The 27,913-nt window shown below is 39.1% G+C and overlaps 5 protein-coding genes across 9 annotated transcripts; 1 reads left to right on the forward strand and 4 right to left on the reverse strand.

Annotated features, from left to right (window-relative positions):
- The first annotated feature begins 877 nt into the window (after nt 1–877).
- On the forward strand, nt 878–6,160 carry LOC108049287 (arrestin domain-containing protein 3). 2 transcript variants are annotated; one of them, XM_017130426.2, is made up of 5 exons: nt 878–914; nt 990–1,132; nt 2,362–2,711; nt 3,046–3,601; nt 5,152–6,160. In XM_017130426.2, the coding sequence occupies exons 2-5, from the start codon at nt 1,021–1,023 to the stop codon at nt 5,427–5,429; spliced, it is 1,296 nt and encodes a 431-aa protein (XP_016985915.1). In that variant the 5' UTR covers nt 878–914; nt 990–1,020; the 3' UTR covers nt 5,430–6,160. The 2 variants fall into 2 exon arrangements, with proteins under 2 accessions (XP_016985915.1, XP_016985916.1); XM_017130427.2 differs by having other exon boundaries at nt 890–1,132; nt 5,152–5,450; nt 5,514–6,160.
- On the reverse strand, nt 5,999–9,133 carry LOC108049288 (arrestin domain-containing protein 5). Its single transcript, XM_017130428.2, has 3 exons — nt 8,995–9,133; nt 6,498–7,466; nt 5,999–6,439 (listed from the first exon to the last, which is right to left on the reverse strand). Exons 1-3 carry the CDS (start codon nt 9,104–9,106, stop codon nt 6,288–6,290), a joined length of 1,233 nt encoding a protein of 410 aa, XP_016985917.1. The 5' UTR covers nt 9,107–9,133; the 3' UTR covers nt 5,999–6,287.
- A 714-nt stretch (nt 9,134–9,847) lies between these two features.
- Nucleotides 9,848–16,475, reverse strand: LOC108049284 (arrestin domain-containing protein 3). Its single transcript, XM_017130422.1, has 4 exons — nt 16,267–16,475; nt 15,877–16,202; nt 14,894–15,542; nt 9,848–10,415 (listed from the first exon to the last, which is right to left on the reverse strand). Exons 1-4 carry the CDS (start codon nt 16,376–16,378, stop codon nt 10,033–10,035), a joined length of 1,470 nt encoding a protein of 489 aa, XP_016985911.1. The 5' UTR covers nt 16,379–16,475; the 3' UTR covers nt 9,848–10,032.
- Nucleotides 16,476–17,475: 1,000 nt separating this feature from the next.
- On the reverse strand, nt 17,476–19,067 carry LOC108049285. 3 transcript variants are annotated; one of them, XM_017130423.2, is made up of 3 exons: nt 18,715–19,067; nt 17,835–18,602; nt 17,476–17,778 (listed from the first exon to the last, which is right to left on the reverse strand). In XM_017130423.2, exons 1-3 carry the CDS (start codon nt 18,830–18,832, stop codon nt 17,594–17,596), a joined length of 1,071 nt encoding a protein of 356 aa, XP_016985912.1. In that variant the 5' UTR covers nt 18,833–19,067; the 3' UTR covers nt 17,476–17,593. The 3 variants fall into 3 exon arrangements, with proteins under 3 accessions (XP_016985912.1, XP_016985913.1, XP_016985914.1); XM_017130424.2 differs by lacking the exon at nt 18,715–19,067 and having other exon boundaries at nt 17,835–18,358; nt 18,420–18,520; XM_017130425.2 differs by lacking the exon at nt 17,476–17,778 and having other exon boundaries at nt 18,271–18,358; nt 18,420–18,602.
- A 112-nt stretch (nt 19,068–19,179) lies between these two features.
- Nucleotides 19,180–27,239, reverse strand: LOC108049282 (arrestin domain-containing protein 17). 2 transcript variants are annotated; one of them, XM_044457069.1, is made up of 5 exons: nt 26,506–27,239; nt 23,958–24,310; nt 21,948–22,815; nt 21,254–21,370; nt 19,180–20,242 (listed from the first exon to the last, which is right to left on the reverse strand). In XM_044457069.1, exons 1-5 carry the CDS (start codon nt 26,618–26,620, stop codon nt 20,103–20,105), a joined length of 1,593 nt encoding a protein of 530 aa, XP_044313004.1. In that variant the 5' UTR covers nt 26,621–27,239; the 3' UTR covers nt 19,180–20,102. The 2 variants fall into 2 exon arrangements, with proteins under 2 accessions (XP_044313004.1, XP_044313003.1); XM_044457068.1 differs by having other exon boundaries at nt 21,191–21,370.
- Between the last annotated feature and the right edge of the window lie 674 nt (nt 27,240–27,913).

Raw genomic sequence — 27,913 nt, forward strand, 5'->3', positions numbered from 1 at the left:
ATGATATATCTGCTGAGGACGAAACGTTAAAATTCAGTTAATATACATTTTCGGTAATCTTGATTGTTTAGAAATAAAAACAGTTGAAAAATGCGATCCACATTTAAACAAAAAGCCAGTATTTGGACTACACTCAGCTTAAAAAAATTGTTTTGGATTAACTTTTCTCAAATGGCTACTTTTTCAAAAATTAGGCGGGATTTCATCCAAGCTGTTGCTACGGCGATATTTTCCGTAATTTATACTAAAAATTTAATTTTTATTCAATTTAAATTTTAAATAAAAATTATTAACATTGTTTTTATAGTAACACCACTAGGTTTATCTTGCAATAAAATCAAAAATTCCGATATAACCAAAGAAAGGGTCTAAATACATTCCTGGTTCAGCCATCTCCATGTGATCCTTTTGCCAGATTAGCCTCCAGAAATATCCGTTATAGATAATTTTAAGTCAATACTACGAAATATCGTTCGAAAGTATAATTTTTTTAAATATGTATAATACCAAAAAGATGCTTTTTATAAGTACACAGAAGAAGAAAAAAGTGGGTTGAATCAAATCAAAATAGTTGTTGAATAAAATAGTGGTTATACTAAATATTTTTATAATTTGTGGGTCGAATTTGTTAAGTGGTTCAAATAAGCTGTGGGCCACTGTACATACAATGCATAAATAGACTTGACCAACTTCAGGAAAATAATGCATTTTGTTTACAAATTTTATATCAACATCAATAAAAGAGAAAATTGGAGTAAAAGGCGAAGGGAGCGCAAGCCACAAAGCTCGCTCGCTCTCTATTGCTCTCAACCAAAAAAAGCTTATGCTCTCGAAAAGTGATGATGTCACAAACAATCGCACACCGGCGATTCTTACATTATATCTCACTTCGGGCGCGTCGCTTGCTTTGCTTGGTGCTGAATAAATTTCTTCTTTGCGTGTCGGACTTCTAATTTTTTAATTTTCTAATTTTGTATCCAAAATTTTAGACGACGTTGTTGCTACTAAAAGGGCTTGACAATGCCATCAAGCTGTATTTTTGAGTTTGATCGCCCTGAACCTATTTACTATAGTGGAGAAACGATCAATGGACGGGCCATTCTCACAACAACAACCGAAAAGTCAGTAAACGGTGAGTATAAATAAACAAAGTGCAGAGGTTCTTCCTTATCTCGGCGGTACTAGGTGTTCGTCTGTTATAATACTAAGCCAGTTTAAAAAACAGCAAAAACAAAACAAGATTAGATTTATTAATATTTAAATGGATATAGCTTTTAATATTGAAATGCTTTCATGAGCTCAGCTTGCCCTATTAAAGCCAAGCAAGCTTCACTTCAACCATTTAAAATGTCCAATATATTCTTTTCCAAAAATGAAAATACCAACAAAAGCCAGAAAGCTTTTAAAAGAAACATGTTTGTATGCATGTACATATGTATGCTTAGAAAATACAGCAGAGATAAGAGAGCAACAAGTATTTGATACAGTTGAATAACTGTCAGGTTAATGGTTTCAGTTTAGTTCAATGCTATTTTAAATTTTGCTAAGCGAATTTTCGAATTTATGTAGCAACAGAAAGCAGATGTCTGAAGTGGAATCTGATAAAGCATATTAGCTGTCACTGTCGACGGCAGCTGACCTAGTGACGAAGTTCACCGTGGCTGTGCGTCTATAGCCGCAGAATTAAAAATGGATACGATGGTTCGATCGAAACGAACGATATACCGATCAAAAGGTACTGCTTTATCCAATACCGGTTAGACAGAATATTCGAGTTTATTCGCTTGGTTAAAGGATTGATTAGAATATGCGCCGAAATGCCTATTATGAATCTAAAACTCCATTTTAGCTCAATATTACTTAGCGCACAAAATTCTTGTTTTTATTTCCAATTTTTCAAAGTAGGTGCCTCTTGGCTATCATTATCGACAATTTATTTCTTTAATTTTCTGTTTCTCCATAAGTTAAATTAAAAAAAAAACGATTACGAAAAACTATTATACCCAAAACATGTATTTTTATTTAATATACTCTATTTATTTTCGTAATACAAAAACATAAACAAAAAAATCAGCTAAAAACTTTCGCAATCGACTTTATTTTTTGCGTAGATTAAATTCAATCCCGCAGAGCGATACAGCTTCTATTATTTTCGTTGTTGTACTTCGATTTTTTGCATAATATTTTAGGCTACACAACTGGAGTAAGAAACAGGAAAATTGAAAAAAAATCTCATAATCCCTCAGATTACAGAGTAGGCAACTTATTTGTTATCGAACAGTGAATCGTTAATTAACTTTTTATGACAATTATTATTTTATTATTATATTTAAATATCAATTTATCCCCCTCTATTCCCAGAGGTGTACATACTTTTCGAGGGAGAGGCGAAGGTGCGATGGGATGAGCAAAAGTCTAGAACCAGTAATGGGAAAACTGAGCACTACACGGAGCATTTTCGGGGCAAACAGACGTACCTCAACACTCGCACCAATGTCTTCGGATCCGGAAATCTACCAGCTGGTACGCACACCTACACCTTTTGTATTCCCTTGCCTCTGGAATGTCCCTCCTCGGTGGTGGTGCAGTACGGCAAGATCTGCTACGAGATATCCGTAATCATCGATCGCCAGTGGCGCTTCAACAACGTCTTTAAGCAGCCACTGACAGTACTGCAGACCTACAACCTAAACATGAGTCCAGAATTGCTAGTGAGTCCAATTCAATATCTTCTCGGAAGCCGAAATAAACCTAAATACCGCAAATATCCACTAAAATAAGTGACTCCACACAAAGGAGAAGTTGTAATAATTTTAAAATTACTGTTAAATGACCACTAGTGGGCGACCAATGTTTTTAAAGTTTTTAAGTACGAATCAGTCCATTTTTTTTTGCTAAATGAAAAATCAAAAGCTGACTGAGATCGAAAATATTTAGAAGTGAAGTGTTATTTAAAAAAAAGGAAATATTTTAACGCATTGATCAAACAAAATCTGCTTATCTTAATATGTATTAAACATATCGATCCACTATCGTACTCCCCAGATGCCCCTGCAGCGAGAGGATGTTAAGCACTTCTGCTGCTGGCCCTGCAGCTCGGGACCGGTTCTTTCTACCCTCACAATACCCTTCGGCGGCTATGCACCCGGGCAGAAGATCCGCTTCACCTTGGAAATCGACAACCAGTCCAGTGGCTATGACTTGGACGGTATTGAAGTAAAACTGAAGCAAATCTACAAGTTCCAGGCCCAAACTCCCCACCACAAGACTCGCGAGCAGGAGCACAGTCTGAACAAAAGCTGTCAGCAGGAACGGGTGCTGCGGCAATCAAAAAAGATTATCGAAGGTGCACTAGCTATTCCGGCGGTGCCGCCCTCTTCCCGCTCTAATGGCATCATATCGGTCAGCTATCAAGTTATTCTGTCAATCGACATGGGCGACTGCCACGTGGACTCGGACTTCAAAGTGCCTATTGTCATCGGTACCATTCCATTGATCCAGAGCGCAGTAAATCCCACGCAGGCGGCAGAGTGGATACCCCAGACACCAGACACTCCGGCCGGAGCTGCTGCCGACCTGCCGCCCAGCTACGACAAGTGCAGTGAGTACTCAGTGAAGACAAATGATGTCAGAAGTATAGACAGTTGGTTATAGTCAAACTGTTGATTTGAGGTTTAAGTTTAAGAAATTAGGGTATTTAACAATCCTAGGTGAAACAAATATGGATATGAGGCTTTGATTGCTGCAAAAATTTGGATCTCAAAAGAAGTTACTAAAATACTTACTTGACTACAAAATAAACAAGGGAGAACGCTATAGTCGGGTGCCCCGACTATCAGATACCCGTTACTCAGGTAAAGGGAGTACGAGGGAGATGGAGATAGAAACTTTGATCACGCATAACTTTTTAACGAATGGTCCGATTTGAAAAATTTCTTCTACATTTCGATAGGTATTGATAAACACAATAAAACTGCATTTTTACTTTTCCGAAATATTTAAATTTTTAAAATCTTATATAAGCGATTGTGGGCGTTAAAGGGGGCATGGCACCTTTTTGAAAAAAACTTGCGCTGCGCAGGAACTCCTAGAATCTGCATGCAAAATGCCAATCTTCTAGCTTTTATAGTTTCCGAGATCTCAGCGTTCATACGGACGGACAGACAGACGGACAGACGGACATGGCTAGATCGACTCGGCTAGTGATCCTGAACAAGAATATATATACTTTATAGGGTCGGAAACGCTTCCTTCTACCTGTTACATACTTTTGCACGAATACAATATACCCTTTTACTCTACGAGTAACGGGTATAAAAAGTCTGTGTTCGAGGCAAATTTCAAATTTTTATTGTTTTAAAAGTTGAAGAAATAATGTAATTTTTGTTTTTATGTGTTTTTATGTTTCATAGTCATTATTTTGGGAACAACGAGGTTTGAAATTTGGTGCACCCGTTTTGCACTCAAAATTTTTGAAATTTACACCATTCAAACAAAATTACAAGTCTGAGCCGACACATAATCTCGAGTTGGCTAAACTTCTCAATAATTTTCAAACAATCTGCAAAGCAATCAAAACTTTGTCTTATCAAAACGAGCTTCCGTTCTAGTTTTATACCCTTGCAGAGGGTATTATAATTTCTGTCAAAAGCTTGCAACGCAGTGAAGCGGACATCTCTGACCAAATATGATGAATATATTTATTATTCCGTCTGTCCGATTCGATGGAATTTGTTATTTCAGATCAAAATTACGAATATCAAATTACGTTTACTTTTGTAAAAATTTGAACGATCAAAAAATATATCAGAAAATCGACATGGCTTCGTTGTTTTTAAACATAAATATAGAAATATAGAATATTTAATTTTAACAGGTGCAAGTATTTAATATTCGGCTTGACAAAGTTTTGCTTGCGATCAAACCTTTAACGTAAAATATTTCTAATATACAATTTCGGGACGAACAAATATATTTTTAAAATTGTTTTAAGCTAAACCTCTTTATTTTGTAATATCTCAAAATTGAATCGACTTTTAACAGTTTTATTTTTCAAACTAATGAACGTAACTTTATCAATTAAACATTTAATATTTAAAATATTTTCTATTTTTTTTATTCACAACATTTATTTTTTTAATTATCCCACAGAACCACCGACGTTCGAGGAGGCCACAAATTTTGGAGAAAAGTTTATTGATATCGACGTGGACGAGCACAACCGCACGGATGACTTTATACCCCGTTACCCGATGTACACAAACTTTGCCTCTCCATCGGCCCCACCACTTACGACGGACGAGCCGGATTCCCCTCTTCTACAAGGGGCTCCTGTTCTGTCGCACCCGCATAATGCCACTGCCCCAGTAATCGGGGGAAACTCCAACGATCGCCCCTCAGCATCCTACGGTTGGAGCTCGAACCCATAAAAACGTTTATGCATCTCATACGTAAGATAATTGAAGAAACTTTATTTGTCTTGACAAAACAATATATTTTACTCGTTCACTTAGCTTAGCTTTTTTGCGCACATAAAGATGAACCTTTCTACCTCTTGTAATATTAATTATCAAAATGCTGATACATTCAAAATCTATATCATTTTATAACTTTTTTCCTGATGTGGCCAAAAATTTAGTTGTTTTTAAGACTTAAACCACAAATAGAACTAGATATTCGTACAATATTTGTTTTTCAAAATTTTTATAATGAAGTTTAAAGCACTAAGGTACTTAATTACTTCTTACAAACATCATCCATCTAACTACGCTTAAAAAATTTGTTTGGTATTAATAAGAGCTTTTTGTTTTTATATCCAGAATCTCCATATTTATACTAATTTGTTAAAGGAAGCCATAAATCTACATTAAGTAAGCAAACACAGTGCTTTGGTAATGAAATATACAAAATTTGTGTGTGCTTATATAAAAAATTAATAAAATAAGTTTAAACGTTGTTAAAAAATCCACCCAGAAGAAAAGTACAGTATAATCAACAATTTTTATAATACCATTATATGCTTTATTTAATTATACACGTATTTAAAGTAAACATTATTTAAATGGTATTGTAATATGAAAAGAGTAAAAAGAAGAAGCAGTTGAATTGATGCGAGCCATGGAAATTAAAAAAATAAAGCGGACAAAGCATTAAAATTTAATATTTTCATTATTAACCTTTTAATTAAAAACTATACTTGTATAACTGTTTTATGTTACATTTCAGGTTAACATGAAAACGTTTAAATTTATTGTTTTTAAATCGAATTATAGAGTGCTTTGTTGCAATCAATGGGACTTGACTTCCTCCGATTGAGTCTGTTCCATTTCGTAGTAGACATAGCGTGGCCTAAAGTCCAACTGCTCTCCGGACAAGTAGTGTTTGTTGGTTTTGTTTAGATTGGTAGCGACCATGAACTCGGCTTCGCGAAAATTAGAAGCTAAAGCGATAAAAAACCGTAATTAGTTTGGGTTAATAAAATCTAAAGAGAAACTTACCCAAAGAGGTCATTGAAACGCTGAAATTGGGGGCCAACTTGTTGGCAGTTTCGGCAGGGGGCGTGGGTTCCGGAGCAGTGGCATCGAGCGGCTCTTGCATCAGAAGTCTGCCAGGACAAGGCGGCGTCACATTGCCTATGATCACTGGAATCCGGGACGCAATGAAGCGTTTCTCCTGCTGAGTCGTCACCAGCACCTCCACCTCGTAATTAAGCTGTATGCAAGCACATCCTGCCAGACTCAAAGTAGCCGCAGTTTGGGGCACTTGAAGCATGTGAAGGTGTTGGAAACTCTGCAGCTCACCACGAGGCAGGCTATGGAGCTCGTGGCTACTGCTCAGGATCGTTTGTCGTTCTACTTTGCTCTCCAAGCGCTTGGGCTTGTTCCTCAAATGTGCCACATAAGTGCTGATCTGAACGAGGGAGTACCTTACTTCTCGGAGTGGCAGTTTCTCCGGATTGTGCAGCTTCACGTGAACGGAAATGCCCGCTCCTGGCGAATAGCCCTGCCTGGGAATCTGGAGCTGCAAGTGTAGTGGTTTCATCCAGAATTTCAGTCGAGGGGTCTGCTCGTGGATCTGCACTTCGCTGCTTCGTGTCTCCTGGCTGAGATTGTTCTCGGGGAAAATCTGCAGCTGCCGCACGTGAAGAGCCTCCAGCGGTCGATCTGCACTACTGTGGACTAGCACTTGGAGTGTGTACCGGATGTGACCGTGGGCTCCCTCGTAATTACCGGGACAGTTCTTGGGCAGTTTTAGATGAAAACCGTAATTGTACGAGCCCGCTTCCATTATCTGGGGCTGTGAGGCCTCCGAGCCCACAAAATAATCGATTTTGGCAAAATAATCCACGCGATAATCAAAGTCCAAATACTGATTCTGCACTTGCTCCTCTTTGTTCTTAGATTTTTTCTGCTTTTGGGGCTGCTGCCAGGCGGTACTCGCATAGCCATTGGCCTCCAAACATATTGCTAAAATAATATGGTTGTAAAGTAAAGGTTTATGGGCACAATCAAGTAAAATCTGTGTTCTATTTTGGAAAATTTGGAAAATAAAATAAGCCAACAATATTTAACATATCAATAAAATATGCGTAAATAAACTAAAAGGTAATTTTTAATAGCATATGAATAAAATTACTTAGGTGATGTCCGCAAGATGAAACTTATTTAATTTTTTTTGTTCATGCTCATACCTACATATTAACATTTTTAAATTTGCTAAAGAACTAAAATTCAGTGCAGGCTAATGGATCGCGTATATGTACATATTGTCTGTTTTAGATATCTATGTTGGTATCGTTTGAAGGCTGGAAAAAAGTTTCTAATAATTCCTATATTAATTAACTTAAATTTTTTTTTGGCTTTATTTTTTAAATTTTGTATTTCTGAATGCACAACATTTGAATAATATTGGGTTAAAATTTTAGATCGATCCGAGTAAAACTTCTGCAGTTATGGGCAGTATAAAGTAGGTAAGTTTGCTCGTTTTTTATTGGATTTTTTTGGGTGTCCAAAACTTAAAAAGTTGCCATTTCAAAGTCGGTGAACACGATCCTGCAAAATCTACTGGACGCATCGTTTTGAAATTTTGCACACAATTTCTGTACCTAAATCCATAGGTACTGCCATTGACTTTTTATTTTTCTGATTATTTTTCATTTTATAATAACTACTATATCGAATTTCTAGGCTAAATCACGGTTTTGACTTTAAAGTGTTACCAAAAATCGAAAAAATTTAATAAAAAAAAACTCAACGTAGTTACCTTTAGAAACGTCTTAACTAACAAACAACTTTTTTCTGTTTTTTGTGATGATCCAGTAACGAGTTATGCTGTTCACCGCAAAACCTTTTTTCTTGGAGGCGCCTATGGAGCTTGGCTGCGAACGGCTCATTTATTTTTCTTTTCGATGAAAATTTGTGAAAACATAGCATTTATGTTGTACTTTGATAAATTTTGTGAAATTCATGAATTCATGAAAATAGGCCTTTTTTTTGGCCGAAGAAGGGACGCGGCCAAGAGTTCGTGCCACTTGCAAATCTATAGGCGCGGCGCACCACAAAAATGTGGAGCCATCTGTATTTTTCTGCTAGCACTGACCTCATTTTCAATGTTAAATTAAATTCTTAATAGCTTCTGTAAAAATAAAATATATAAATACAGACTGAATAATCTTATGCCGCTTAAAAACTGTCCTAGTGTCCGACGTTCATACAGACAGGCAGACGGATTTTACTAGATCAACTCGGCCAGTAATCCTGATTTTATATTTATCTTTTTATGGCGATTTTCTTGAATTCATTTAGATTTATTCTCATGATAATAAGTGATTGATAAGCCATACCGGTAGGTATTAGCAATTAGATTTCACTGCGACAATCACTATCAGGCACTTATTTGCCAAACCATAAATGAAACTAAATCTTGATCGGTGAGTCACCAACACACGATGGGTCTGATATGCGGGGTTGCCCCATGAGTCACGCCCTTACTTACCTTTGATTAAAGCCCGCTCCGAAAGGGTCAAGTATACGTGACCATTGACCGTCTCACCGGCCCGATAGGCCCCCCGGGGATTGTCCAACTGGATGTCACAGCGGTGGCTCATTTTCAGCACTCTCCTCTATGTTGACGGCTCGACTTCTAACCGATGTCTGGCAGTTGTTGACAATATGCTAGCCCATTAAGAATGGAACTCAACGTGGCCTTATCGGCTATACTAGGTGTGAATGGCAGTGGTACCATGGCTATTATCGCCAAAGCCGTTATCTAATCTGGCCTAGGACCCTGCTGGGCGACAACCGTTATCGGGTATCAATCAATTTGTAATTTAATTAAGGTGCATTACACCGGCTGGGAGGTGTAGCCTACATATGAGCGGTAAGTCCGAGCGGATGGCGGTTTCAGGGACCCCCAATACCATTGGTGAAGATCTGGGTATTTCAAATAATATTTCAAATGTGTATTTCAAAAACATAACAACTCTGGAATTCTGAAATAAATAATTTTCTCTTAAAAAAATAAGGAAATAATCCTAATAATACAGTATTAAATCAGTAACAAAAAAGATTTACGATTTTGAAAATTCAATTCATCCAGCGATTTTAATAAAAATGTAACTTAATATTTGATAACCTTGAACTATATTAAATCTTCAAATAACTTGATATATCCCACCACTACCCAATACCGAATGCAATTATCAAATTGATTGAATTGTATACTGCATATATTTATTGTCCACTTAAGAACTTTTTAATTAATTCTTAGGATAAGTAGTACAAATATCAAGTCGAATATTTAAACCGTAAATATGTGATGGATGTAAAAAAGCGGTATGTTAGAAAAAAGTAATTTTGGCACTCAATAAGTTCGATTGGACTTTACACGATTGTACAAATCCGGGCAATGAAAGCTCTCTAAAACTAAACGACGGACTCGAGTCCGGCCTAAAAATCTTGTATAAGCCTTAGTCTTGAACACTTAAGTTACTTGTTACTTGGGATGGTAATACGTTTATAAGACACTTCTCCATTAGAACAGGTGTTCGTCCTGCAGCTCCTCCTCGACCTCCGCTATTCGGGCCCGATGCACCTGAACAGTCACATCCAGAACCTCCGTGCTCTCCTCAGCCTCTTGCTCCTGCTCCTGCTCCTCCACTTGCTCGGACAGTGGACCGCAGAGGGATCCGAAAGTGTCCAGACTTCGGCCCGTGTGGTCCGTGTTCAGAGAGCCGTACGACCGATACATGTGCATGTCCAAACCGGAGTCCTCCATTCCGTGCGCTGGAGCTGTCCCAATAAGCGTGCTAAAGCCGGGAAACTTCGGTAACTGAATTCGTTGCAGGGCCACAACGTGACTGCTGCCCAATGTTTGCTGACTGCCTGCCAAGGTAGCAAAGCTGAAGGAGGGCGGAACTGCAAGTAGAAACGAAAACAATATTACAAAAGCTTCAAAAAATCAGAGCCATTTTATATTCAGCTCTCCGTTCCCATATTTAAAAAATGTATAATAGTTAAAAAATTTCGTGACGATTGCAATTCGAACATACTAAATTTCTGATATCCCTTTTTGTGACGAAAAATGATAAAGCATTACTAATGAACACACATTTTAAAATTTTCTTATTCGTGTACTGCAAATTTAGAAAATTGGATCAAGGGTGTCCATTTCAAAGAGGATAACGAACGAAAAAAAAAGTACTTAAGTACTTAACTCTTAAATTCGGTCAGGGGAAGCTTATTAATGCTCGTTGTAGCTATGTCCAAGACTCTGATAATTATATGTAACAGCTAGAAGGAAGCGTTTCCGACCCTATAAAGTATATATATTCTTGATCAGGGTCACTAGCCGAGTCGATATAGCCATGTCCGTCTGTCCGTCTGTCTGTCCGTCTGTCTGTCTGTCCGTATGAACGCTGAGATCTCGGAAACTATAAAAGCTAGAAGATTGGCATTTTGCATGCAGATTCTAGGAGTTCCTACGCAGCGCAAGTTTGTTTCAAAATGGTGCCACGCCCCCTTTAACGCCCACAATCGCTTATATACGATTTTAAAAATTTAAATATTTCGGAAAAGTAAAAATGCAGTTTTATTGTGTATCAATACCTATCGAAATGTAGAAGAAATTTTTCAAATCGGACCATTCGTTAAAAAGTTATGCGTGATCAAAGTTTCTATCTCCATCTCCCTCGCACTCCCTTTACCTGAGTAACGGGTATCTGATAGTCGGGGCACCCGACTATAGCGTTCTCTCTTGTTTTTTTAGAAAGCATCCAACCTCCGCCTCGCCGCGTCATGCCTTTTTATACCCTTGCAGAGGGTATTATAATTTTGGTCAGAAGTTTGTATCGCAGTGAAGGAGACGTTTCCGACCCTATAAAGTATATATATTCTTGATCAGGATCAATAGGGGAGTCGATATAGCCATGTCCGTCTGTCCATCTGTCCGTCTGTCCGTCTGTTTCAATACCGTTTGCGAGCTCAGTTTAAAAGCTAGCGATCTGAAACTTTCACAGTCGTCCTAAAACATGTGTACGCAGATCAAGTTTGAAAATCGATCGGACGTCTATATCCTATAGCTCCCATAGGAACAATCGGATATAACTTTCAAGAATGGAAGATATTTCGCGCAGTGTAAAAGCTATTAACATAAATCTTTCCAAATCTTATTTTTTTGTGCATACCTTGATCAGGGTAAAAGCGCTTGGCGATCGGACGTCTATATCCTATAGCTCCCATAGGAACAATACGGTGAAATCGGTTAAAATTTAATGATTTTTAGGATATTTCGCACAGTATATAAGCAATTGACATGAATCTTTCCAAATCGTATTTTTTTATGCATACCTTGATTAGGGTAAAAGCACGTGACGATCGGACGTCTATATCCTACAGCTCCCATAGGAACAACAGGGTGAAATCGGTCCAAATTTGTTGCTTTTCTGAATTTTTCGCGTAGTGTGTAAGCTACTGACATAAATTTTTCCAAGTCTTATTTATTTACGCATATCTTGATTAGGGTAAAAGCGCTAAAGATTTTGAATTCAATCTTTGCACATCATAAGGATCGTCCGACTATATCCTATAGCTGCCATATAACTGAACGATCGAAAATGCTATAACTTTGGTGTTTTTATACCCGTTACCCGTAGAGTAAAAGTGTATATTGTATTCGTGCAAAAGTATGTAACAGCTAGAAATAAGCGTTTCCGACCCTATAAAGTATATAAATTCTTGATCAGGGTCACTAGCCGAGTCGATCTAGCCATGTCCGTCTGTCCGTCTGTCTGTCCGTATGAACGATGAGATCTCGGAAACTATAAAAGCTAGAAGATTGGCATTTTGCATGTAGATTTTAGGAGTTCCTACGCAGCGCAAGTTTGTTTCAAAAAGGTGCCACGACCCCTTTAACGCCCACAATCGCTTATATACGATTTTAAAAATTTAAATATTTCGGAAAAGTAAAAATGCAGTTTTATTGTGTTTATCAATACCTATCGAAATGTAGGTCAAATCGGACCATTCGTTAAAAAGTTATCCGTGATCAAAGTTTCTATCTCCATCTCCCTCGCACTCCCTTTACCTGAGTAACAGGTATCTGATAGTCGGGGCACCCGACTATAGCGTTCTCTCTTGTTAAAGTTAGGAGTATTAAAAATGCATCATATGAATAATTTTGGAGAATATATTTTACACAGTATTCTGCAAGGATATATCAACTTCGGCTCCGCCCGAAGTTAGCTTTCCTTTCTTGTTAATTATAGTTCCATTTTGAATATAAAGTAGAGCAAAAAGATTTTTGTGCCCCGTAACCTTTTTTTTGTGATGTCTTTATATTTAAATGTCAACAGATGATATTTTATGGTAAGTGAAATTCACAAAGAATAATTAAGTTCATAAGACTATATGAATTTTATAGAACTGACATGTACAGCTGTTTGAAAACAATAATGCAATATTAAAAGTCAAGTTCAGTTTAAAACAAAAAGAAACGCTTAAGTCGAGTGCTTTGACTTTCAGATACCCTTTACTCCTGTTACAAATTTTAAAAGTAAATAGCCTTCATGTACATGTTACAAACATTTTATATATTCGAGAGTGTATATTTATATGCTGATCTTAATTGTTGAAATAATTGTATAATTTTAAAAATTTTTAATCTGATCGATTTGGGCACAAAACAAGAAAAAAAAGCTAACTTCTGGCGGAGCCAAAGTTGATATACCCTTGCAGAATATCCTGTAAATGATATTGGTTGGCCAAAAATAAAACCAATAAAAAATTCCAACTTCCTAACTTTAAAAACACCAAAGTTATGGCATTTCCAATCGTTCAGTTATATGGAAGCTATTGGATATAGTCGGCCGATCCTTATGAAATTTGGTAGGTCGGATTGATTGGCCAAAAATATAACCTATAGAAAATCCCACTTCCGAACTTTACAAACACCAAAGTTATTGCATTTCCGATCAATCAGTTATTATATATGGCGGCTATAGGATATAGTTGGCGATCCTTATGAAATTTGGTAGGTCGGATTGATTGGTCAAAAATAAAACCCATCGAAAATCCCAACTTCCTAATTTGAAAAACACCAAAGTTATGGCATTTCCGATCGTTCAGTTATATGGCAGCTACATGATATAGTCGCCCGATCCGGCTCGTACCGTCTTATATACTACCTGCAATAGAAAGACATCTTTCGGGAAAGTTTCAAGCAGATAGCTTTAAAACTAAGGGACTAGTTTGCGTAGAAACGGACGGATGGACAGACGGACATGGCTAGATTGACTCTCCTGGTGATGCTGATCAAGAATATATATACTTTATAGGGTCGGAAATGTCTCCTTTACTGAGTTGCAAACATTTGACTGTAATTATAATACCCTCTGCAAGGGTATAAATATGCCTCAAGCTGATAAGCATTTCCTACATTTTTGAAACACGCCATCTACCGAACTGCAGTGCAAGCACCTTAAGCTAAGACCAAGCAGCACCCCGCCCCCAGGTAACTGTTTTCTCGCTCTCTTCCACTTTCTCAAATACACGTTTTCAAATATGCAGTGATGTCATATTTAACAATTAATATGGCATATAACTTCTAAAGTAACAAGGTATTTGAGTCGTGCATATTGACCGTATAATTATTTAATATTCCGCCCAAAACGCGGTCCCTAAATTTATTTGCGATTTTTGGGCTAAATCCCAAATATGTATCTTGTAGTTTCCGAAATCTTTAAGTTCATACCTACGGACAGACAGACAGACTTACAGTCATGGCTAAATCGACTTGGCTATTGATCCTGATCAAGTATATATATATAAACGCATCCTTTTACCTGTTACCGTCTTTCCAACGAATAAAATATACCCTTTTACTCTACGACTAACGGGTATAACTATGCCCCTAACAGATTTCTTAATAACTTTTAAAATAATTTCTTGATTAGGAAAAGTGTGTGTTTTTGTTGATTCAACTACAATTTTACCTGTGCGCACGTTATTCTTGTTCCCCTTGTCCATAGCCTTCCTATAATGCTGGATTCCGCCTCTGAATTATTTCAGAAGTTGCCACACAGTTATGGTCATTTATTTACTTATTAATATTATTTTGTGAAGTCTTTATCCCGCTTTCACCAGTTCACTTAACTTGTATTTTTAAGCGTTGTCTCTGATTTTGTGTAGGGGTCGGAAGCTTTTCTTCCACCGGTTTTACACTTCTTAATGAATTTACTCCACGAGTAAAGGGTACTGTTATGACTGTAATTTTATATTAAAAGCCAAGTATTTATGAAACTATTCCGTTTACCCTGTATCCGTTTCGGGTCTGATATGCAGCGGCTAGACTTCCCGTTTATAGTTCAATTCATTTCAAGGAGGTAAATAAAACTCACGGCAGCTGTCGTAAGAGGGCGGCTCATCGTCCTCGATCGCCTGGTGCGGTTCCTCGGTGGCCGCATCCGCTTCCCCGCCTAATTCCTCCTCCACCGTCGGCGGTCGGGGGGTCACCCGCTCGATCAGTCGCTGTCTCTCCGGCGTGGGCGTCCTCCTCACCGGCTGCTGGGTGTGAACCGAGTCCCTGAGGTGCTGCAAAGAGGTGGTGCCCACGATAATGGGCACCGACAGGTCCGTGTCGTAGTGGAAGTAGCCCGTCTTGAGCTTCACCTGCAGCGTGTAGTGCAGGAAGACGATGTAGTTGGGATTGAGGGTGGATCGCGGGGTGTCCATGGGCACACAGATGCTGGACTCGTACTGGCGCTTGGACAGGCGCAGCGTGCGGTCCGAGATCAGTTCCTTGACCAGCGTCTTAGTGTAGAAGTTTCGCTTGACGGGCTTCCGCGACAGAAAGACGAAGTGCTGCTTTATGGACACCTCCACGCCGATGATGTCGTAGTGCGGCGATTGGTTGTCCACCTCCAATCGAAAGGGCACTTCCTGCAGGGGCGTGAATCCGGAGGCGGGCAAAACCAGGGTAGAGCAGATGGGACCCGAGATGCAGGGCCAATGGCAAAGGTATTTGAGGTTTTCATCCTTCACGGGCAGCTGGTGTAGGGGAAGGTATTAATAATTAGAGTACTTGGAAATGGGAAGGTTTGTTAACACCAACATGATTTAAATAATGATTAGAACGGTAAGCGTTTTCGAAGTTTAAATAATGATTAGAACGGCAAGCGTTTTCGAAGTTTTGGCTTAGAATGCAGGGTCCTGCAATGTTTTTGTAACTGCCCTCTTAATAAGACCGATTTTTGTTAGCACTTGTCAATGAAGGGTTGTGAAAGCAAAAGTTGTTTCCTCTTTTTAATACAGCCTTTAAGTTGCACAAATTTGCACAAAAGCACTAAAAATGTACTTGTCATTGGACCACCCAAAAACTTACTGCAAACTCCGTATTGTAGTTAAGGTCCAGCGTCTGCACCACATTGATGGGCTTCCGGAAGACCTCGTCGAAGCCCCAGGGCTTGTCGATGGTCAGCGAGATGGTGTAGGCTATGTAGCCGTAGGGACCCTTGCAGGTGCTGGGGCAGTCTGGAGGAATCCTCAGGGTGAGTACATATACGTGGACGCCAGCCCGGAAGAGGGTGTTATCGAATACATTGGTGCGGGAGTGTAAATATTGCTGATGACCGGAGTAATTAGCCGTCTCGCTCTTGCCGCTCATCGACCACTGGACCTTGGCCTCGCCCTCCAGCGTCACATATACGGCTGGGGATGGCAGAACATGTAGTACCCCCGCTGGAAAAGGGTTTCAGGAGCATTTTCAACCCACCATTGACCCGCTTCACCTTGTCCGTGCGTAACAAAATGCGACCGCTGATGTATTCGCCACTGTTGTAGACCGGATTCAGGCGATCCAGCTGAAAGACACAGGTGGTGGGCATGGCTGCGACACTTCCCTCCGACTTGTGTTCCTAATCTTCACTGTTACTCCATCACTGCTGCACTCAGGCCTGGAAACGGAGCAGCGAGCAACCCAACTTCCACACAGCCAGACGCGCACTGAGTTCTGAGCCGCGAGTTCTTTGTCAGCATCCGACGCCATCGGGCTTTCGCTTTTCGGGGAGCGGAGGCGGCGTTCGAATCAATAAGCTGGCGCCTTGCGTCTGTGTAGCTGTCTACTGTCTGCTTCTGGTCTAATATTTCAGCGCGAAACGTTCGGAAATGGAGCAGCTTTTGGCCGTGGGTCCTTTCGGTTTCCTTTGTTTGGCTTTGGCCAGCGCATACACTCACGCACATAGCACATAGCCAGAGAAATTGGGGACGAAAGCCAACGGGGCGGATGCTGGCGAGGTCAGGAGCCAATACACAACACATACCGAGGTACATTTAAGTTATTACCATATATCAAGCGTCAATACAACGCCCGAACGAGTGTCAACAAAAACACTGATTCGAGCAGTGCGTCACAACAAGCACTTTGTTTTCGGGGTGTTGGCCGTAACCCTTTGGCCACTTTGTTGCCGCATAACGTGGCACTATTAGGGCCTCAAAATTATTTGGGCACTCACTCCATTAATCTGGCATGCATAATTCCTATAATGAGAGCTCCGAAATTGACTGAGGGCAACAAATGAAACTTTATTATTTGCATCAGCATTTCTAAATTATTTATAAAGTATACTAAAATTGTATATTATGTCCTTAATAGATGTTGCCACTTATAATTGTATTAGGTTGCAAACAAATAAATTGGAGCCTTCTAGAGGTAAGGAATGTTTATCTGCCAGCGCTGATATTATTGACCATTTACTTGAAACTTAATTTCTAAATAACTTCTAAAATAAATGTTCAACAAGAATATGTTTCTACTATGCCTGCACAGAATATGTGGGCGTTGGCTAAGGAGTGGCCAATTTTTCAAATAAACTTGCGCTCAAAATTATCACAATAATCAATGAACTCTTTGGCTCTTATACTCACCGTGATCTCAAGGAATTCGACACAGGCCTTACTCCACGGGCAACGGATATAAAAAAAATTGTATTTTTATTTTTTTGGACAAAAATAATAATTGTTTCTGTGCAGTTTAATAGATTTGATTCCATTGAACTCTAAAATATCAATGCTTGACACTGAAATTCCAATTTGGACACGTGTCAGGGTAAAACGTTTTTATGAAAGTATCGCAATGCTAATTGCACGTACGACTTTTGTCTCTTCGGGCCTTTCAGTAACTCGATGCGTTCACAATGTTTGTTCAGAGCCAAGGCGCCAATTTCCAGGGAACAGTTGTGGGCCAGAAACTGATTAATTGGCGTACACAGCTCGCTCTCACTGAGGGCTGGGAGAAGACCAACATTTAATTAATTGTGAATTATACGGGGTAAAGAGGCTCACCCATGTTAACAAAGCAAAGTCGGGAGGGTTCCATGGAGGAGTACACGGGTGGTGCTGCAGTGACTACAAATATAGGGAGTTTGAGTGGAGGATCCTGGAAGTTAAGTGTCTCTATATAATAGCTGATTTGTATAAGTCCCAACTGATCTGCGTGGCTCATAATGGGAGCTGTCAGAGGCAGGCGAAGGTTACTTTTTAAGTCGGTGCACTCGGATAAAACTTGTATAACTTTTTTAGTCTTTGCATTAGGTTTCTGACATGTGTAACAGATTTTTTTACACAAACGGGTTAAGGGCTCCAAGGATCCATCCTTTGAATTAATTTCATAGCCAACATTTTGACCAGGAACAAAGTAACTTCGGGGCAGGGAAAGGCTAATATTAGACGTCTCCTTAAATTGTGGATTGAGATCACTAAATTCCAGATTCTTTCTTATCACCACTCGCTGCTGAAAGCATTTGTTATGTTTTCCCCTTCTTTCAAAGTCAACCCTTAGCATATATTCCACATTGCCGAAAGAAAGACTACAAGTAGTTGGCAAATTTTCAGGGAGCTGGAATCTAAAGTCACCGAATTGAAAAATACCAGGTTGTAGGCGTAGTCCGCTAGTCAGCTTCTTTGTTTGATTTATGTGAACTTCAATGCCCTGGTAATCCTCTTTGGCACACTCCAAGTTCCCGGTGCTATCATTATGTTCGATTTCCGGAGGACCACAATTTGGTTCTCGCCAGTGTACCGCTGAGACTCCATAGAGCGTTATACTTACGCCTGTCAAGGGGAAACAACAACAAGATCAGTACATTAGATTGCCCACCTATGTGCACAACTCTCTATCTAATCACTAGACCAACTCATTTGCCTAATGGCATCTTTGACTCACCCTCAGATGCAAAATGTTTTTTGCCGTGAACTGTCACAGTGAGTGAACCCGAGACTTGCTCGCCAGTGTAATAAATGGCAGCAGCACGCGATAAATTAAATTCACAATTTATTGGCATTTCACTGGCATTATATTTGTGAGACTCCCAATAATTCGTATTCACTCGACTGGGACTCCAGTTACGACCTCGTCGACAGACGGCGAACCAGCGACTGTGACAACTTCAAGTTTTGCCGAAGCTGATGGAAGTCTAGAAATCTGTTTCCACACGAGTCGGTTTTACTACTAATTTGGCCCGAAGTCTGTTTTGGCTGTGGCGACATAAATATATAAATTCAGTTTATAGCCAGGCTTAGTCTGCTGAGACTTGTTACTGATTGTACACTGTATCTGATCTGTTATCATAACATGCACCCATTCGCCACTTAAAGCAGTTCATCTAAACATTCTGGGATATACATAATATATTTTGCTTGTTTAGCTTTATTAAATCGGATTGAATCGAATTGAAGACAGTAAAGACTTAGTAATAGACTTATGTGATTGCTGATTAGACTGGCTTTAAAATCAGAGGAAGTACAAAGTATTTAGTAAGAGGGTTTACACAATCAAAGGCAAACGCTTGTATGTAAACTAGAGCAAAAGACACCTTTTATAGTTACAAAATATATCTATTAGACACCCAATGGTTAAGTTGTTCTGATGACTTGTTCCAACTACAATTTATACTTTTGTGTGAAGTGTCGTGTAAAATAATATAAGCTAAGTTCAATTTGGCTAATCTTTGCTTGTAAATTTCTCATAGATACTTAATAAATACAATATTCAATATTGAAAATGAGTTTTGAGTCTCCTTTAGATAAAATTGTGCAGATTTTGTTCGGGTTTATCTAATCTTAGGGCTAAAGGATTTCATTTAACTTTTCACTACGTTTCTTGTGTATATGTTGCCAGTGATCACTGTGGTACGGCCCTATATTTGTTTACATTTTGTATTATTTTTCAAAAATATAAAAGATAGTTCAAGGTTAATATTGAAATAAGACACAGAAAAGGGAAGAGTTAAGATTAAGAAGAGGGTTAATAGAATATATGCAGGATAAAAAAATGAAATCTTTTTCGAGCAAACTAAATACATTTTAAAATAAGTACATATTATTCTGCAAAATATATACCATTCTGTTTGGCTTTGTAAAAATGTGTTTGTTTTGCTATATCCAATTTTCATTTACGGCTCAGACTTAATAACTACTATACTATTACATTAGCGTTTGAATTATTTTGTTTATAATATTTTGATTTCGAGTAAATATGTCAGTGTTTTTGCAGTTTACTTATTGGTTAACATTTGATGCAGCTTTTCCCAAATCGTTTGATCCCAGGCCGTCTCATTTCTTCTCGCAGGCGAAAGACTCTCCTGCAGGCGCGTTCGTGGTCACCTCCTCATCCACTTCCGCTTCCGCTGGCGCCGAGTCCTGACAGCTGAGTGCGAGTCGCAATTGGAAACTGGACTCATCGTAAAGCGTCTCTGGGGTTTTCGAGTTTCGTGGGAAGAGGGTGGTAGGGGTCGTGAATGGACGGTATAAAATGTTGCATGTTTCGGGGCGGTAACAAGAGAACAAATTTAGAAGTTAAGCACATTTTGAAAATTTCTCTGCTCGGCTTATATTTCATTAACAGAGAAATGCATAGTAAGAAAAGTAGAAAAAGGCAAGATAATACTTTAAAAGTGTTTAAATACTTTTCTTAAACAGTAATTGGTTAATGTATATTCGGCTTAAACTTTTAAATACGCTCTAATAAATCATCTTAAATTTGTTCAATAAAATTTAAAATTGATAATTGTAGTTGATACAGACATATACATATATTTTATATTCATTTTTATTAAGATAAAATGTTGATAATAATAATGAAAATATATTTGTAATGGAAGGTAATGGAATAAGTTGACTATTAAGAATAATTAATTAATTCTTAATAAATAAATTTAGTGAAAAACTCTGGTTAGCTCTATTAAACATCTAAATATAATTAAACGTGCAAATATTTTTGTTACACAATTTTATATAATAGGAATAAAATTTAATTTCATTAAGTAAGTGATGAGATTTAATTGGAAGAAGATATTGAGCTGAACAGACGCACAGTAAAAACGGAATATTGATGATTAAAAATTCGGATGACCCCAGCAAACTTTTATAGGAAAGTAAATGATCCCCTGAACATTAAAGCGGACCATCTTGGATGAATGTTGTTTTTCCATATTCAATCTCAACACTTTAACAAAATACAAGGCATCTACGAAAAATGCTTTAACTACTAGTAAGTAAAGGAATAAAAGAATAATTTTTAAAAAAAGCCACTCAGCCATTCAAATATTGGTTCATTTTTGGTTTTTTTTTTTGTAACAATTTTTGACATTTTTTGTATTGGAGGGGATTTTATGTGTCGGATTCATTAGAATCATCACTACCGGGCGGTATGGTCGGTGTCTCATAATCGTAATAGACTGGATAACGCGGCTTAAAGGGCTCACTTGTGGTAACATCAGCCTGAGCGGACAAAATACTGCTCATGCTAACGTTGGTCAAGAACTCAGTATCATCGCTGAATTTCTCACTCAGAGCCATGGCATCTTCATACGAGGGCGGCACTGCAAACAGATGGAATTTTAATAATGTCAATTAGAGTTAAGGATAAATATTAAGTCTGTGATTTGTAATGCCATTGCAGATGTCTTTGTCTCGAGAATAGAAAATACAATGAATACAACATCCCTATGTCATATTGCCAAACCAAACTGGAGGGCAAGTAGCGCTTAACGACTATATTTCATGCAATTTTGTCTCTATGTTTTATACTTGTTTTTACTTTCACAAGTCAACATTTTCCGGGAAAAATGTTATTTGAGTGCCTAAAAAGGGGGCGGTTGAAATTCATTAAAGTTTTTATACTTTTTGTTTTCTTACATAGCTTTTCTTTAGCCTACGATCTTTTAGTATGATCATATCATTTAGTGCAAGCTCTTGAAGACAAAATTAATAATAAGTTTCTCTTCATTGAGGGAAAGGCAGTTGTTTTAAGCAAAATTACGCATTAACCTATAAAAACGTATAAAAAGTGGAGGTTATAGCTTTGGAAGTTCTACTGTATTTTTAAGCATGTATGTAGCTTTAAATAATTCAGAGTCCATCTGCAAGGGCTAATAGAAAGAGTGTTCGGGGTCATACTCATGGGAATATAGTCCGGGGGATTATCGCTATCGCTGGTCACCAATATCGCTGGCATGGCCGTGGGCCTGAGAGCGGCAGTTGTTGGCGTTGACGATGGCGTGGAGCTCGAGAGCGTGGGACTTGCATTTACTATCATATTCATATTGCTATTGGTCGGCAGTAGTCCACCCACAAAGCGTCCATGATTGTTGTTGTTGATACTGCTGATACGTCGCTGCTGAACTGAGGCACTTTCCCGATCCCGATCCCTAATCCGATCCTGATCTCTATCTCGATCCGGGTCCAGATCTCTATTAATATCGCGGTAACGATCCCTTTGGTTCTGCCGCTGTTGCGTGGACATTTGTAAATTTTGACTAACTACTTGGTGCTGTTGCTGCTGGCGATTGAACCGCAGCAGGGCCTCCGGACCATCCATGATCGGAATACTGCCGATGGTCAGCGGAATTTTCAGCTTCAGCTTCCAGTGGAACTCCGTGGGGTTCACGATGATCTTAATCGAATAGTTAACGCTAATGGGGCATGTGGGCTTCACCGAAGTGGGCGGTATCGAGGGCAGGTCCAGATAGCCCCGGTACACCTTCCGCGACCATCGCAAAACGTTTCCGAACTGCTTCCGGGCGATAAGGTGTTTGTCGTAGCGGTACTCGTGCTGCGGGTCGTGCGACTCGTAGCTCACCTCCTGCTTTAACTTGACTTCGCACTCGGTGATGTCAATCGAGGATTCGTTGTTGATGTACAGCACGAAGTGGATCTTCTGGCCGGGCGCATATCCGCAGTACGGCGTGGAGAACTTTACCGTCAGCGGACCCGTGGGACAGCAAAAGCTCCAGAAGCGCTTCCGATCGAGGATCTCCAGGGGCACCTACAAAAAAGAATGTTCTGGATGAAGCACGCTGTTCGAAAATTACACATTGTTCTTATAAAGAGTAAAAGGTTAAAATTAGATTATAACTTCGGCAAGCCGAAGATTAAATACCCTTGCTAATATATAGAAATAAAAAAAAGGGATATTTTCCCAGCTTTTAACAATTATTCCTATGGAAGCTATAAGATATAGACGTCCGATCAGCATGATCGGCCTTGATCAAGGTATGCGCAAATAAATAACTTGGAAAAATGTATATCAATAGCTTATACACTGCGCGAAATATCCTAAAAAACATCAAATTTGGACTGATTTCACCCAATTATTCCTATGGGAGCTATAAGTTATTGACGCCCGATCGGCTTTTTTACCCTGATCAAGGTATGCATACAAAAATACGATTTGGAAAGATTCATGTCAATAGCTTATATACTGCGCGAAATATCCTGAAAAACATAAAATTTTAACCGTTTTCACACTACTGTTTCTATAGGACAAATGTATCATACAACAATAAGATTTGGAAAGATGCATGTCAATAGCTTTTACACATTGCGATATATCTTCAATTCTTGCAAGGTATATCCGTTTGTTCCTATGGGAGGTATAGGATAAGACGCCCAATAGCTTTTCAAACTTGATCTGCGTACATATGTTTTAGGACGACTGTCAAAGTTTCAGATCGCTAGCTTGTAAACTGAACTCGCAAACCGTATTGAAACAGACGGACACGGCTATATCGACTCCCCTGTTGATCCTGATCAAGAATATATTCACTTTATGGGGTCGGAAACGCCTCCTTCACTGCGTTACAAACTTCTGACCAAAAATATAATACGCTCTGCAAGGGTATACAAAAATATTTACCGGTGTGCTACAGAAATCTTTTCAAAACCAGTTTCAACCGAAATGTATGCGCTTTCAGCTGGAAGAGGTTCTGCCTCCCTAGTAATATTATTTCAATAGTTTTTAAGATCAATAGTGATCAAACCGATGATGTCAAAGAGCGTTTTCTATAAATTGATAAATGATAAACCCTGTTTAACCTGAACATAACCTGAACATTTTGTATGCATTCAAGATTGTTGAAAATCTTTCTCGATTTAATACAGCTTTGTAAGTTAAGATTCATAACTTACCCTGTAAATAGCATCGGCGTTCAGGTCCAACGGTTGTATCACGGTAAATGGCAGCTTAAAGACCTTCGGGTAGCGACCGGCCCGCTCGATGGTCGTGATGATCTCGTAGTGAATCTGGCCGTACTTGCCGTCGAATGACGTGGGCAGATTGTCGGGCAGAACGACGTGGAACGTGTACGAGTACTCGCCGGCCGGCCAGTCGATGCTCGAGTTGTTCGCGCAGGATCCGAGGACGTAGGACCGCGAGGACAGGTACGATCGGTAAGCACGGCACATGGCTCGCTCGCTGTCGCGCGGATATCCCTTTTTTATCCAGCGTATCTTGGCATAGCCGCTGACGGTGACGTGGATGCCTGCAAGAGGATTTCCCCACCCCGCCCGATGTGACTTAGGATTGCCAAATTACTTTCATGAATACATTGAAATCATCAAATATTAATTAAATCAAAAATCTTAAAACTTAAGCAAGGAAAAAAAGTTTTTTTTCCCGATATTGGCAAAAATAAAAGAAATATTTTAATAAATGGAAAAATAATAATAATTTTTTTTCATAATCTTTTTTAATTTTTTAATTTAATTAGGACCGGAATTCCATAGTACTTAAATATTTCCAAATCCCAAAGGACAAAAACAAAATTAAAAACAACAAAGTTATACTTTTTAAAAGATCCAGCTCGTTCCGACTTACATATATACTACCTTCAGTAGAATGACAACTTTTGTGAAAGCTTCATGCAGGAAACTGAGGGACTAGTTTGCGTTGAATCGGACGGACGGACAGATTGACAGACGGACATGGCTAGATCGAGTCTCCTGGTGGTGCTGATCAAGAATTTATATAATTTATAGGGTCGGAAATGTCTCCTTTACTGCGTTGCAAACTTTTGACTGAAATTATAATACCCTCTGCAAGGGTATAAAAACGAGGAAAAAAAAACAGTATTACGCTTGTCGGCAGCTCTTTTTACAAAATGTACTTTTTTTCAGATTTGCTTGCTGATTTTGTAAAATTTTGTGGTATTTATATAGTTTTAAAGTTGATTTACTTTTTAAACGATTTAAATTTCAAAAGTGTGCAACGCAGTGAAGGAGACATCTCCGACCCTATAAAGTATATATATTCTTGATCAGGATCACCTCCTGAGTTGATATAGCCATGCCCGTCTGTCCGTCTGTCCGTCCGTCCGTCTGTCCGTCTGTCCGTCTGTCCGTCCGTCCGTCTGTCCGTCTGTCTGTTTCTACACAAACTAGTCTCTCAGTTTTAAAGATATCGAATTGAAACTTTGCACACACCCTTCTTTCCTTTGCACGCAGTATATAAGTCGGAACGGGATCGGCCGGGATCGGCCGACTATATCCTATAGCTGCCATATAACTGATTGATCGGAAATGCCATAACTTTGGTGTTTGAAAAGTTAGAAAGTTGGGATTTTCTATAGGTTTTACTTTTGGGCAATCAATCCGACTTACCAAATTTCATAAGGATCGGACGACTATATCCTATAGCTTTCATATAACTGAACGATCGGAAATGCCATAACTTTGGTGTTTGTAAAGTTAGGAAGTTAAGATTATCTATGGGTTTTATTTTTGGACAATCAATCTGACCTACCGAATTTCATGAGAATCGGCCGACTATATCCTATACCTGTCATATAACTGAACGATCGGAAATGCCATAACTTTGGTATTTTTAAAGTTAGGAAGTTGGGATTTTTTATGAGTATTAAGAATGCATCATATGAATAATTTTGAAGAATATAATTTACAGAGTATTCTGCAAGCGTATATCAACTTCGGCTCCGCCCGAAGTTAGCTTTCCTTTCTTGTTTTATGTAAGAGAGGTCAAAAAAATTATATAAAAACGTGACCTTTTGTTCAAACACCTTTAAAACATTACATTTTCACCTATTTCGGTCAGAGTTTGGTTCATATTCTTAGAAAATATGTTACAATCAAAACTGCGACCTCCAGGTTGCCCACAAGGGGTCAACTCTGATGGCGATCGTCAATGGACACCAAGGTCTGACTTCCCCAATGCCGGCGGAAATGACTTACCAAAATTTGAAGGTATAGTTTAAAATAGAAATAAATTACCCTCCAAGTTTAAACAAATTTGAATTATTATTCACTCAGAAAAAAAATTTAAAAAAAAACGAACTTCGGCCTCCTTAACTGGTTTACCTCTGCAAAGCAACTATTTTCCAAGTGTAATTTGCTTTTACACAAAAGAATAACAAATACCTAAATACGAGTTCATGGATAAATGAAAATGGCGGCATGCCAAAAGGAGCACAAGAGCTGCAGAATGTTCCACTGTGACAGCTACAACCACCATAAACATTAGGGCGGGGGCAGGAGCCACGATTAATAGCACGTCATGTTCAAAACGGCGTCCGGGGGGAAATACATTTTAATATTGCCATTAGCCGATGTTCTTCGTGCATTTAAATGCACCGAATCGCCGCACCGAAAAGCCAAGTGACCGCATCACCCATACGCCCCGTGACTCATGGGCGGCATTTTCGTAGTATACAGTTGGGCTCACCTTTAATGCGTTTGGTGGCGTCGACGCTGAGATCAACAACTCCGGATAGCTCCTGTCCGGCATAGTAGACACCTTGTGGATTATTATCAAATGATATAAGGCACTCAATGGGCATATATTGCTATATAGTTGTCGTGTGTGCTTGTGTGTGTTCCGCTGGATATCCCCTGTCTGTCTGTGTGAGTGTGGCTGTGTGTGTCTGTATGGGTAACTTTGTGCTGTGCAAAAGCAGGCCACAGTTGTAAAAATATCACTTTTTCCTTGTCGGTTGAAGAGTATGAATCGAAGAATTTGGGAAATGGGCTGGTCCTGGTTCGTTCATTTGATATTCGCTATCAAGCCATTTGCACTTCGCCTTTGTCGCCGTTGTGACACTTGCACTGCATTTTCTTAACACCCCGCGGCCTACACACATGCACACGGAAAACTTGTGAACGCTTTCCCGGAGCCTCCGACCATCCGACCTCAGGATTCTTTCCGCCGTAACCTACTTTTATTCGCACGCACTCAAACGACGGGGCAATCACTTGACGCGTCTATGGAAATGTCGGGAACAGTCGCAACATTAACAAGGGCGAGGAATGTCAATTTATATTGGTGAGGCCCCCTTGCTTGTCTGTCTGTCTCTTGTCCTTCTATCCCTAAGTTTTCTGGCTTGAGCTCCGTTCTCTTGGCGTTTATGTTCGATTCAAGTCACACGCAGCTCGCAGCTCACAGCAAACACGTCCAGCAGCCGTTCGTGTTGGATTTGCTCTATCCGCATGCCATCATCGTCGCAAGCGTCCAAGCCCCCAGCCGAGGGTAGGACATACGTACTCGGCCCGCTCGTGCGAAGCCGAAAGGACTCGCCGCTCTGAAAACAACAACCCCCAGAGAGTGGGAGAGAGAATGCCCCGAGCTGAAAGCCACGCACACGTGCTGGTGATATTTGTTTTTTGTACATATTTTGCGCATTTGCCCTGGTCCTTTTAAAATGTTAACCGGGATGTTTTACATTGCGTAAATTTTATTTGTTGTTAAGTTTGCAATTGTTTACTGTAACATATTTGGACATATATTAGCTCAGTAACACATTTGTTCATAACTTTTAGCCTAAAAAAAATGTAAGTTAACTTTACAAAATACCAGCTAAAACATTTTTTCCAGTTCTTTGCCATAGAAAATTAGACTTTCTAGACTTCTTTAATGCCTTTTGTTCATAAACATTTAAAATATTAGTACACAAAACGAAAATAAAAAATTTTAAATGGCGGCTTTAGCTCTTCTTCATAAAAACCTCCTTCGAAGTGGTTACAGCGTACCTATAAGGCCCAAAAATGTAATAAGATTCTTAAAATATTAGTACTTAAATTAAAGTCCGAGTCAAACTGAAACATAAATAATTTTGGCTGAAATTCATTAATGATCT

Source organism: Drosophila rhopaloa, unplaced genomic scaffold (genome assembly GCF_018152115.1).
Source record: "Drosophila rhopaloa isolate 14029-0021.01 unplaced genomic scaffold, ASM1815211v1 contig_155, whole genome shotgun sequence".
NCBI classification, from domain to species: Eukaryota; Metazoa; Arthropoda; class Insecta; order Diptera; family Drosophilidae; genus Drosophila; species Drosophila rhopaloa.

Bases quoted from the DNA above. Each gene is read 5' to 3' on its own strand.
- LOC108049284 (XM_017130422.1), bottom strand. From the start codon at position 16,378: ATGCCCACCACCTGTGTCTTTCAGCTGGATCGCCTGAATCCGGTCTAC. The intron at 16,203-16,266 runs GTGGGTTGAAAA...TGCCATCCCCAG, and splicing joins CAAGGTGAAGCGGGTCAATG to CCGTATATGTGACGCTGGAG. The intron at 15,543-15,876 runs GTAAGTTTTTGG...CCCCTACACCAG, and splicing joins ACTACAATACGGAGTTTGCA to CTGCCCGTGAAGGATGAAAA.
- LOC108049287 (XM_017130426.2), top strand. From the start codon at position 1,021: ATGCCATCAAGCTGTATTTTTGAGTTTGATCGCCCTGAACCTATTTAC. The intron at 1,133-2,361 runs GTGAGTATAAAT...CTCTATTCCCAG, and splicing joins AACCGAAAAGTCAGTAAACG to AGGTGTACATACTTTTCGAG. The intron at 3,602-5,151 runs GTGAGTACTCAG...ATTATCCCACAG, and splicing joins GCCCAGCTACGACAAGTGCA to AACCACCGACGTTCGAGGAG.
- LOC108049285 (XM_017130423.2), bottom strand. From the start codon at position 18,832: ATGCCAATAAATTGTGAATTTAATTTATCGCGTGCTGCTGCCATTTAT. The intron at 18,603-18,714 runs GTGAGTCAAAGA...TCCCCTTGACAG, and splicing joins AAAACATTTTGCATCTGAGG to GCGTAAGTATAACGCTCTAT. The intron at 17,779-17,834 runs GTGAGCCTCTTT...GTCTTCTCCCAG, and splicing joins ACTTTGCTTTGTTAACATGG to CCCTCAGTGAGAGCGAGCTG.
- LOC108049282 (XM_044457068.1), bottom strand. From the start codon at position 26,620: ATGCCCATTGAGTGCCTTATATCATTTGATAATAATCCACAAGGTGTC. The intron at 24,311-26,505 runs GTGAGCCCAACT...ATCCTCTTGCAG, and splicing joins CGCCACCAAACGCATTAAAG to GCATCCACGTCACCGTCAGC. The intron at 22,816-23,957 runs GTAAGTTATGAA...TCTTTTTTGTAG, and splicing joins ACGCCGATGCTATTTACAGG to GTGCCCCTGGAGATCCTCGA.
- LOC108049288 (XM_017130428.2), bottom strand. From the start codon at position 9,106: ATGAGCCACCGCTGTGACATCCAGTTGGACAATCCCCGGGGGGCCTAT. The intron at 7,467-8,994 runs GTAAGTAAGGGC...ATATTATTTTAG, and splicing joins GGAGCGGGCTTTAATCAAAG to CAATATGTTTGGAGGCCAAT. The intron at 6,440-6,497 runs GTAAGTTTCTCT...TTATCGCTTTAG, and splicing joins CGTTTCAATGACCTCTTTGG to CTTCTAATTTTCGCGAAGCC.